We start from the raw sequence: 12,288 nt of genomic DNA, 5'->3' as shown, positions 1-12,288 counted from the left end.
TCACTGTTGTGTCGGGCTACTTTCGGTTTGACTCTTGCCAAGCTCAAGGCGCTCTATATGCTCATTGTATGTACATGACTATGTACTATGAATTCATTTCTTGTCATGTTCAAGTTCAGTGTTGGTCATCGCATCGTCCACTACTTTTCATTTTTTGGTCATGTCTTCAAGTTCTAGTAAATTAATTAACTGGACAGACAATGATCTCAGTTGTTGTTGAGTATACAGTATCAATATCAAATTGGATCTACGCTGAAATTCACTTCCGAACACCATTTTGGATAAACTAATAAGATGAATAGAAGCATATGGACCCTTTATGATAGAAGTAAACAAAATGAGGTATAGACTGAATTCTGATGGAAGCAATAGAATTTTCGAGAGCCGAAACACGTGCGAAAAACTTCCTCTCTCAAACTGCGCACTAGTGATGCGCACTGGATTGGCCCGAATCTGAGGAGAAACAGCATTGGAATGAAGGTCGTCTAAACGCTGATTCTGTGATATTGTGATTCATGTTTGTGTTTTGAATCATGATTCAAATCATGATTCAAATCATGATTCTGGCTTGAGGTCGCATAAACGCAGCCCTAGTCGAAATTGAATATAATCATGATTAGAATCACAAACATGAAACACGAAAAAAGGGGCGTTTGGAAAGACGTTTCTGCAGAATCACGTACGAAAATGTTCGAATAAACGATATCGTGATTACAATCATGATTCTATGACGTCATTGTGTCGGGCTACTTTAGGTTTGACTCTTGCCAAGCTCAAGACGCGCTATGCTCAGTGTATTTATACATAATATGATACGCATGCATTCTGTGTTGGGCATCGCATCGTCCACTTCTTTTCATCTTTTTTTTTGGTCATGTCTTCAACTTCAAGTGAACTAGTAAATGAACTATATAACTGAACAGACAATGATATCAATTGTTGTTGAGTTAACAAGTGTCAATATGAAATTGGATCTACGCTAAAATTTACATCCGAACACAATTTTCGATAAACCGACAAGAAGAATAATAAGTAAACATATTGTGGTATAATAGACTGAATTCGGAAGATAGAGGATTGATTTTTCGAGAGCCAAAACACGTGCGAAAAAAGTTGACCTAACTTCCTCTGTCAAACTGCGCACTGTGATGCGCACTGGATCGGTCCGAATCCGAGGAAAAACAGCTTTAAAATGAAGGTAGTCTGAACGCTGATTCTGTGGTATTGTGATTCATGTTTGTGTTTTGAATCATGATTCAAATCATGATTTAAATCATGATTTTGGCTTGAGGTCGCATAAACGCAGCCATAGCTCAACATGTTTGAATGGTACTGAATATAAAGCACGCCATCATAGATAGGCTTATCGTTCTTCTTCGCAGGAATGATTTCAATCAAGACTAGTTTACGTTCTAAATCTATATTTTATAAACAGCCTACTTTTGTGACCGTGTTGTAGTTCAAACTTAGGATAACAAGTCAAGGTAAGTAGATATTTTTTATCACGTTCTGTATTTTTTGATCACGTAATTTCAAATTGCTAGAACACCCGCTGACTAGAGGCAAGTCGAAGCGTAACGTTATGGGTGCCAGTTGCATTTATTTGGAATCATTAATAAGCCAAATGAGTACATAGCTGTGTATGTTTATATGAAGTCATCCGGAAGAAGAAGAAGAAGAGGAGGAGAAGGAGGAGGAGGAAGAAGAAGACGGAGAAGGAGATGAAGGATTTTTGCTATTTCAAGGAGGAGTAGTAGTAGTAGTTGTTGTTGTTGTTGTAGTAAAGGTAGTAGTGGTGGTAGTGGCAGAGGAGACCGGGGACAAGTGTAACGTATTTTTTCCTCTAAACATGCTAAATGTTCACTTATAATTGATAATATCTATTTGGTTAATCCTGAATAAAATAAAATGTACATATCTTGACTTGGGCATTTAAATAGGTTTGGATTAAGTCAAACAAATAATCTAGAAGCCACTATCATTTCAAAACAAGAGGTCAGGTTTTACTACACTCTAAAAACTTTTACTTTTACTGGATAGAAATGGCTTATGCATATTTGCTGGGTAATTTTAAGTCCTCGTATTGGGCTATTTCAACGCAAAAGTGCGTAAAATTTACAAAATATTTGACCCAACCAACATGCATGTTCCCATTTGACCCAATATTGGGTAAACTTTTTTGAGAATGTATTGCCCCATAACACGGGGAAATTGTAATACAAATATGTTTTTAACATTTAAAGAATATAAGCCCCATATGCATTATAATAAAACACAACAATGCCTCACTCATTTACATTATATTTTCCACTTGCTTTATGGAAAACGTTTTAACAGGTTTTTTTTACGTTGTTATGGCCTCACCCTTTAACTTTAGAATGATACAGCAATTTATGGTTGGATTCTGTGTCTACTTTCAATAAAAATGTACCTACCAATTCCGAATCTCTTTAAATGGACTACTGTGGTAAAACTATACTAAAATATGCCGTTTGACTTGAATAAATTGTTTTCTAAATAAAATGATAACATTTTTAAAGAGGGATACATTACAACTTTGTCTAATATAAAAAAATAAATAAAAACAAATATACGCAACTTTTGAATACAATTTCTTTACCTTATAAAAAAACGTGTCCAATTACTGTTTTATTCAGATATCATTTGTACGATTAAAATCCCCTAATTTCCTCTCTTTGTACACCTCAGGCAATGCATATACATACATATATATCAGTGCATAATGTACGAGTATTAGTCATTATACTGAATGTTAACTCTGTAGGCCTACAAATTCATGTATGTTATTTAGCCTTTGGCTGCGAATTTGATTTCATTGTGATATAAACAATTTATTTATAACCATCGGACAGATAAGTTCAAAAAAAAAATCTCATGTCTGAGCTTATAAAAAAGTTACCCTTTTCCATGTAGGCAAGCAATTATGTTTGACAAAACGTTCTCACACTAGAACTTATCGACGAGGCTACGTTAACTTTGTGCTGTGTGCTTTTATTTCAAAGTCTGTTCAGATTTACAATTTTGACCTAGCAGAACCTAAAAAAAATGTACGCTTTTATCACGTGTTTAACGTATTCCTTTCCGTTAAAGTAATATAAATTATGAAAAACAGAAACCGAAAAACCACCTCTGAATGTTCTGATTACAGTGAAATAAATTTTCATAATTAACAATGTACATGGTAATACATGTAACTTTAAAAACTTGAGTTTAAACAATTTATAAATTGTCTCAATCATATGGCAGCCATAGCTGAATTACATATTTGTAAGATAAAATTTTCCTGTAAAAAAAACCCCGACTATTTTGCTGCAGGAATTTCCACGAAGGGTTAAGGGGAATCCTACCTTGGTCATAAAATGTATTGTAAAGAACAAAATGAATAAAACAGAATGGTGAAAGTTTGAAAGAAATCGCACAAGAAATAAGAAAGTAATTGCAGCTTTAAAATTGAGATCCCTAAGACTATGTAGATTTCAAATTCGGAACTGGGTAAGTATATTATGACAAGGGGAAATGACAACTTTCGCATAGGCCATGTGCTTATTTATCAGGATTCTGTGTTTTTTCCTAAGTACATATCCCCCCGGGGCAATAGTCTAAATATAACCCACGTAGTATATTATCTTATTTCCTCATAACATATAAATATGATTACAATTAAAAGTCTGGAAAAAATACATTTTAGCTTGTTTATGTATTGGAGTACATGAAAGAGTAGCCCTTGCCTTACATGTACATCAATATGACATTACGTATGCGGCCAATTTGAAGTCTCCATTGGGTATAGTGATCACCATTTAAAAAAAACTTTTAGACATTTTAGACATTAATAACTTTCTTATTGTTTGTCCGATATTGTTCAAACTTTCACATGTCAACCTGTCTGATTTCTCCTTTTCCTCAAAAAACAAGTTTTTATTTGGGATGGATTCCCCTTTAAATTTGTTTAAACAGCATGTGGAACGATGAAATGATCATGGTATGTACACAACTTTTTTTCTGTTCTTATTTCTGATAGTAATGGGAGCTTCTGGCTTCATTTGCCAAGTGTTTCCGTAGTATTAGTGTTCGTAGTAAAAGTAATAGTAGAAGGAGAGGAATGTCATCTGCACGCCAACCGAACAGATGATAAAAGTATAATGTTGGGCCCTCGAACTACTGGAAAGCAACATTGATTCCCCGACAGAGCCTAGTGGTAGTTCGCACTCAAGCGGCCTTCACGAAATGATTTACATAAGTAAGAGATAATCAAAACACACCTTTTCCAGAGAAATAGCCTCACCACCAACGTTGTAATGTGTCCCATCGTCTACCTTTCCTTTCTTCATGGTCAAACTCCTTGACTTCGTAGGTTTTATATTCATCACGCACCAGCTTATTAATTACATGTAGCCGCTTCAGAGCATTCTGTGCATCTGCAGTGCATGGATCAACTAAGGTAAGGTCATCCATCAATGCTCGTATTGGCGGCAGCTTTAGTCAACCATGACAAATAGAATCGGGGAAAGTGACACACCCCATTGTGATGCTTAATTAGAGGGGCTGGTAAGCTGTTGTATATTCCTTGGTGAAAAATCCTATCTTAAAATCCTGAAAGTAGCACTTAAGGGAATCACCAAGTTTCTCAGGAATGTAGAAGAATTCCAAGGTAACCCACAATTGAGTGTGGCAATGAACAATATGCAATATGCCAAGTCCAGCCTTAGAACTGATAGGGCCTCTTTGCCTCTTGGATCGTGTGCAATATCATTGCAGAGTGTTTAACACAGCCACAAAACTCTGGAACTCCTCTCTTCTGAACAGCTGTGGTAACAAATCCATTCGAAAGTAGGTACTTGGAAAGACGCTCAGCAAGGATTCCCATCATGATCTTGTCAATATTAAGGAGAGATATTGGACGGAATAATTCTACCCTCGCAGCATCCCTTTCTTTCGGTAATCACACACCTTCAGCTTTATTCCAATCCTTTGGCACCACGTTATTTCTCCACATTACCTTCAACAGTTCCCACAACAGCCTCCCAATCCTGGTTGAGTATTCAAATACTTTACAGTGCGTCCCAAAAAATAGGAAACCCGTTTTTATAGATAGATTTCACAATTATTAGATATTTTTTTATAAATTTGATACTCATGGCAAGAGTGAAATCTCATCTCTCATTTGAAACTAACAGCTTAGCAAATCGTACACGCCTGACAGATTACAGACAATTAATATTGAGGCATGTCAGAAACGATTTGCGCAGAGACTAAAGCTCCGACACACTTCTTCGGAATCAGCAGGAATCAAGCAGAACCAGCCGGAATGAAAATTTTTCAAAATTCGAGCCACATTCGGGAGGGAATCTCGAATTGACCTATATTTGTAAAAAAATGCTGTTCGATGACCTCAATACTCCTCAGTGCTGACTGACGCTGCAGCAACAGCTAGTCGCGCTTTTATGCGATTCGATTCTCCCAAGAATGCGATCGGAATGTTCCGAATGTTGTTAAAATGTCGTCAGAATAATGTGAAATGCAGTCAGAGGGCTGTTTGACTGCACTTTGAATGCCGTTCGATATTTTTTTCAGTTCGAATGCACCTCGAAAGTTTTTAGCATGCGCAAAACATTCGGGCCGGACAAAAGAATGGACCCGAATATTTAGAATACACTCACCATGCAGTCAGAATTTTTAGAATGCACTTCGAATAGCCAAGAATGTGCCCGACGGCACTTGGGCTCGTTCCGCCTCTAGTGTGACTAGGGTATTACTTGTGAATTTGAATCCACTCTCATTTGAGAGATCAGTTAGTGCAGATTAATGAAGAATACAAAATAAATGCTAATGAGCCAATCGTCGAATATGTACAGTCTTCGTATCACGAACCAATCTTGTCCAATTTTTCTGCGTAACCTGGTTTTGAGATTAAAATGTCAAACTCGCCTTGCTCATTAGTGCGTAAAGTGTTTGTCTCATATAAACATGTATCAAAATAAAGACGAATAGTTGAATTATATGATTATATAAATGAATTATCATAATTAATTTGCCTTTGAATTGAAAAGACATGGGAATTCCGGTTTCTTTTTTTCTGGGACGCACTGTATATTGAACAACACTAGTACCTGAAGATGAGCTGGCCCTTGCCTTCTTGACAAATCTTTCTACTTCATATAGGCGTGGAGGGTCTATGTCAACCTTTCCGACTGGAGACGTACCAAGTTTTCCATTGGAGGCAGGGTATGTTTCTCGTCAAAGAACATGTTTATCAAGATTATGTTGTAACTCCTCTCTAGAGGCCTTCCGTTCATCAGATTTCACAGGGTTGAAAAGAGTTTTGGTGGAGGCAATATGATCTTCATAGGATATATGTAGTTGCTTAACCAGTCCCTCATCCATAGACAGGCCTTTCAGCCTAATTTTTGCTCATCTCTGAGGTCATCTAAAATATTCGTTTCAATGGCATTGTTATTTTTTCTTGCATCCTCGCAACGCTGTAGGCCTCGTACACTTTGCCGTATGTCATGGATTTCTTGCTGGCTTCTACTTAGCCTCGATGTAACCGCCTTTGGTTTCGTACTGGAACAACCGAAGCTGTCGACCCCATACTGGTACATTGCCTTCATCATTTCTCTTCGGCATTTCCCTTCATGGATTTGAATAGTATCTTATTAAGCTATTCATCCATGGCTTCCCACATGACTTTGCTCAGGGAATTAGGCCACGTCCCCTTAGGACGTTTGCTCATGGTATACCTGGGCTGCATGGGATGTAGCGTTGAAATCGGTGGCAGTGTGGTGCAGTTGCATAACGGGAAGGGGGGGGGGGGGCTGCCCCGCCCCTCTGGCTGATATCACCATGAAAATAGAAAAGGGAGTGAGAAATGTAGGGAAAGGGAAAGACGAAGGAAAGGGGGAAAGAGGAAAAGGGAAAATGGAATGGGGAAAATGAAAAACGGAAGGAAAGCGGGAAAGGGAACGAAAGGAGAACATGTCCAAAGCCAGCTTCCTTCTGTTGGTTATTCCTATCCTTGAGAGGAAGAAATTGAGAGGTTTTTTTTGTCATATTCTCTGCAGCCAATCTCCAATGGGTAGTAGGCTTCTTTCCATCCCGTCTTCTTGCATACTTAGATGTTTGTACTCATGGGCCATCTCAATGTTCCTCTCCCATTTCGTGAAAGCTGCTTGAATGCGAAGTACCCCACTACTTACTAAACTGCGATCCACATGTAAAGTGACCGGAGTAAAATACGATTAAAAAATCACCCTTTAAAACATATCATCAGGCATTTTTCTCTTTTAAACTTTTTTTTCAAAACCAGGCCATCCTAATCAAGCGTCATGACGGAGACCTTAACGGAGGAAAAACTCAATGAACTGGCACAGGCTGTGGCTAATAATGAAAATTTATTAACGCTCGGGTTGAATCTGGGATTCAAGGAGTCCAAGGTCAAGGTGTACATCAGTACAAATAAGCGAAATGACAGTTTCGAAGGAACCAGTTCCATGCTCTTTGCCTGGAAAAAGAAGACACGGAAAGCGAAGCAAATACCTGATTTAATAAAAGCACTGGAAGACGCTGAATTGACGGAATTAGTTGATGAATTCTTTCCATCTGGAGAGGGTAAGGTGGTTTCAAATACATCCTTTATAAGGCTAGACCACCTTAACTTATTGTAATATTAATGCAGCGTATAACGTGTTCGCGTCGACGATAATCACCTAGAATGAATAATGTTTGAAGGGAAGGTAGTAATTGTAGGTCAATTGGGTGGGATGATTGTGGTGGCGTTACCACGGACCAAACGAATCAAGGTACTGGTAGATAATTCGTTTTTCTGATTTCGAAACGAAAAAAACCCCAAAGTATTGAGTGAAAATTTATTTTTTGTCGAGATTTGAACAAAAAAAGATTCAAGAATGAAATATGTAAAAAGGGAAGAACAAAAAAAAAACAGATCATTTTTTTACGTTTTTACTGTTTTTACACATTTAAATTTTTATTTTTCCTTTGAAAAACTCAATATTAAGTTGAAATTTTGCTTCCTTTTTCTGTTTCTCTTTATCGAAACATACAATTTAGCGCTTTCTTGTTTACTTTTCCGTTTCGAAATCAGAAACACGGTGATCATACCGCTGACAATGTACGAGTAGATAATTTCTTTTCCTTTGCCAAACGGAATAGTGATGAGTGAGCTTTTGCGAAACTAAGCACCTATGGCTGGCCGGCTATGGAGACATTGATGTTGACAACTATATGGCCCTGCACAAATTTGACATATTCTCTCTATCTACGCATCTTACTAGATTGGTTAATGCCCTATAAACACACACTTCTATACGTAAGGTGATGGAATGATAATGAAACAATTTTAGTTTGGGGTAGGTATCAAATATTAACAAATTTACATCTGAACAGAGACTTATTGCCGTACACGTGCAAAAATAAGTTACTGGCCTGTACCACATATACGTACAGAAAGTCAGTTGGAACTAAAGGTAATTATTGCAGAGCCATAGTTTAAAACCAAGGTGGATAGAACATAATTGTTAACATCATGGTTTGACAAGGCCAGCCAACCGTATGTGGTTAGTTCTTGCTCAACCCCTTTCGCAAAATTGTCGGTCTTCAATATTCCGTTTGGCCAAAGGAAAAGGAATTATCTAATCGTACCTTGGCGGCGGTACAATAAGATAATTCGTGTTTTTTATTTCGAAACGGAAAAGGGAAACGAGAAAGCGCGCTCAGTTGTGTGTTTCGTGAAGGCGAAACAGAACAGGAAACGATATTTCAATTCAATTTTTTGTTTCTTGAACACAAAACAGAAAAAGAAAACGAGAATTTCGATTTAGTTTTTTGTTTCGTGAACGCGAAACAGTGGGAACCGAAAATTTCAATGCAATTTTGTATTTTTCAAAGGAAAAACTAAAAATCCAAATATGTAAAAACAGTAAAACGGAAAAATAAACAGTTTTTCTATTTTCCCATTTTTACATATTTCATCATTGAATCAAAATATTGAAAAATGACCGTTTTCTGTGTTAAATCTCGAAAACAGAATCAATTTTCACTCAATATTTCGTTTTTGTTTTTTCCGTTTCGAAATCAGAAAAAAAAACGAATTATCTAACAGTACCTTGATTCAAAAGACCTAACTTGCAATAGCATTCTCTTTTTTTAACATCAACAGATGGTTCAACCCCTCCTGGTAATGTCAAAGGAAATGGAGCGAAGAATAAAAATGGTAATAACGTTATATATATATGTATATATTACAAAGGTTTTAAAGGGTTGTTTGACAAGGAAGAGCATGGTATTGGAGTGTTTCATCAGAGACATTGAGACACGAGAGTTCAATATATTTATATACTCTATATAATAATACAAATTCACACAGGATGAATCGTTAGTTTTGATATGGATGCCATTATGTTTAGTTTGATTATTGTTATTTTTAATATTTTTGGTCTCATTTTAAAGAAAAATACTGCTCTTATGGTTCCAAACGATATCTGCGATTGCGTTTTAATGCTCTCTTCTTCAGGTAATCCAGACTCTGCTGAAGAACTGGAGGATATTAATGACATCTTGGACACGATTGCCAAGACAGTCCGACAAAATACGGAAATCGACACACTCGGAAGAAAGCTTGGATTTAAGTATGAAGATGTTCAAGGATATATAGCAATCAATCACAAAACACATAGCATTACGTGGGATGGAACTCTACAGATGTTACGGGATTGGTTTAAAAACCAAAAAAAATCTGGTCGAGAGAGAGAAGCTTTGAAGACTGCTCTCGAAAAATCAGGTCACATTCGTCTTGCTGATGAGCTCTTTTCATTATAGTAGACTTGTTAAGAGGTTGAACGCTGCATTTTTGAGTACAAGTGTCCCACTTGGCAAAAATGTTCCTTGAGTCAAAAGAAAAAGATTCATCCAAAGAGACACGCAGTCTCTATGCAAATGAGCAAGTAATTTGCATAAATTTGCATATTATGTCGATACAGTGAAAACAAGTATTTAAGAATATATATTCAACCAGAACTGCTCCAAAATTGGTAACAAAGACTTAGGGTAAGAATGGGAAGAAAATTGTCATAAAATGATTGGGATATCCTTGTTTACTATTACCTAATTTACATGAATTATGCAAATTATATACATAATTTATGCAAATTAGACAACAATGTGGATGGATAAACGGCTCGTTGGTGAATTTTTTCTCTTCCTCCATCCATAGAACGTTAGTACTGATTAAAATGCCTAATTGTTTACACTACTCATGGAATTAGTATAGGTAAACTCATTAATATGTATTCATGGTAATAAGTGGTCATTTGCATAGATGTAGTGAATCCTTTGTGCCCGAATACTTTATAATAACCCTATTTAACACATATATACTTATTTATTAAGTTTAGATCATTCAAAATCACACAAAAGCTTAATATAGTATAATTCATGCAAATTATGCACTAAATATCACAAACAAATGAATTTAACGCAAATATTGAAAATTACAAAGATATAGTTTTCTCATGTATAGTTTCTTTTCCTTTCATCATCATTAGATTGTCACGAGTAAGACATGTTTTACTATTAAAGCGGTTTTTCTAATGTTTAGAGCATTTTGCAGTTTTATGCATAAATTATGGTAATTAGGGATTATTTGCATATTTTAAAAAAGTTCGTTTGTCCAATGTCTTTCCCAGACCCTAAGACACATTTATACCTTTCATTATTTACATACCACATTTATTGACACTTTTATTCAAATCAGATCATCCAGAATCATTTGAAAAAGGGGCACTTTTGATTGAAAATGTGTATAATTTATGCAAAATAGGTAATGAAATGTATGGTTACTGCATTTTTTTTCATTAGTATTCTTTTGCTGCTTCCACAAACGCTTTGCATCAAATTTGACATTTCTATGAAGTAGCTTTACATTTTTACAAGTGTTTTTAGCAAATTACTCATTTTAGAGGCTAATTTACATAATTTATGCTAATTAGGGTTAATTTGCATATATGCAGGGTGTCTCTTTGGATAAACATTTTCCAATGGGTTAAAGGAATATACATGCCAAGAGGCACACATTGAACTAAAAATGCAGCGTTCACCCCTTTTTTGCAGTTAACAAGTCTACTATTATCCAATTAGTAAGAGAGAGATAATAGGAACAAACCTATTCGTTCGGGATTATCTGTAATTTAACATGTATCCCTTATCTTTTATTAAGATGAGCCCAAAGTTAGGCTTAGTATGCTCATAATGTTAAAAAAAGTTTACCCAAATTAATAATATTAATAATAATAACAATATCACTGCCAAATGCGTCCATATGCTCTTACTGGGATATCATTAACCTGGCTTTAACACCGAAGCCTTTTATTTTTCAAAATAAAAAAATTCGTTTGATTAAATAAAAGCCTTCATAACAAAATACCTGATATGCATCCTCTATTCAACATGTAGCTAGCCTTTCTCCAGTACCCTCTAAAAACACCGAGTCAATTTTCCCCGAATATTGGGTAGAAAGGGAACATGCTTGTTAGCTTGGTTTTTTTACCCCATATTGTGCAAAATGCACATTTAAATGATAAATTTTAACGCAACATTGCGTTTACAAAATATTTTTCATCTTTTTACCCAACCAACATGCACGTTCCCATTTTGCCCAATATTCCAATATTGGGTAAACCTTTTTGTAGAGTGTATCTGGAATGGCCCAGTAACGTTTGCTCATTCATTATTCCATTTCGTGGGTGCTAATGCGTAATACCAAGGTGATTTTTTTTCTTTTGATTTTGACACCAATCTTATCAATCTTTATCATGATCAATCAATCACTGATCCATTCGTTATCTTTAATGAATAAACAATACAACGTTGTCACATTTGATTTGTCTAAATTTAACATTTTCTATATAGGTTAGTACCATTATTAACACAAATATATTGAATCAATATATTTGTGTTAATAATGGTACTAACCTATATAGAAAATGTTAAATTTAGACAAATCAAATGTGACAACGTTGTATTGTTTATTCATTAAAGATGTCTTTATAAAACAATTTGATTTTATACAGACCAATTTAATTGATTGTGTTATTGTACTTGCTGCTTTGAAAGGTTCAAAATCGTTTTGCAAGTATAAAGTTTGATGACAATCAGTGGTGTACCTAGGATTTTCGAAAGGGGGGGGGGGAAATTCGTCCGCCAAAATATTTGACAAGCGAAAAAAAAGTTTTCAAGTACAAAGGAGGGGCCATT

The 12,288-nt window shown here is 35.8% G+C and overlaps 1 protein-coding gene across 2 annotated transcripts; it reads left to right on the top strand.

Annotated features, from left to right (window-relative positions):
* The first annotated feature begins 599 nt into the window (after nucleotides 1–599).
* On the top strand, nucleotides 600–11,901 carry LOC129266543 (uncharacterized). 2 transcript variants are annotated; one of them, XM_064103175.1, is made up of 4 exons: nucleotides 600–1,484; nucleotides 7,328–7,629; nucleotides 9,197–9,250; nucleotides 9,551–11,901. In XM_064103175.1, the coding sequence occupies exons 2-4, from the start codon at nucleotides 7,347–7,349 to the stop codon at nucleotides 9,853–9,855; spliced, it is 642 nt and encodes a 213-aa protein (XP_063959245.1). In that variant the 5' UTR covers nucleotides 600–1,484; nucleotides 7,328–7,346; the 3' UTR covers nucleotides 9,856–11,901. The 2 variants fall into 2 exon arrangements, with proteins under 2 accessions (XP_063959245.1, XP_063959246.1); XM_064103176.1 differs by lacking the exon at nucleotides 9,197–9,250.
* Nucleotides 11,902–12,288: the final 387 nt, after the last annotated feature.

This window comes from Lytechinus pictus, chromosome 8 (assembly GCF_037042905.1).
Source record: "Lytechinus pictus isolate F3 Inbred chromosome 8, Lp3.0, whole genome shotgun sequence".
Classification (NCBI taxonomy): Eukaryota; Metazoa; Echinodermata; class Echinoidea; order Temnopleuroida; family Toxopneustidae; genus Lytechinus; species Lytechinus pictus.
Note: the sequence above shows the minus strand (reverse complement) of the source record. Positions and strands in the feature narration are given on the sequence as shown.

Excerpts from the sequence above, each read along its gene's own strand:
- LOC129266543 (XM_064103175.1), top strand. The coding sequence starts at position 7,347 with ATGACGGAGACCTTAACGGAGGAAAAACTCAATGAACTGGCACAGGCT. Across the intron at positions 7,630-9,196 it reads ATTCTTTCCATCTGGAGAGG|ATGGTTCAACCCCTCCTGGT; the intron begins GTAAGGTGGTTT and ends TAACATCAACAG. Across the intron at positions 9,251-9,550 it reads TGGAGCGAAGAATAAAAATG|GTAATCCAGACTCTGCTGAA; the intron begins GTAATAACGTTA and ends TCTCTTCTTCAG.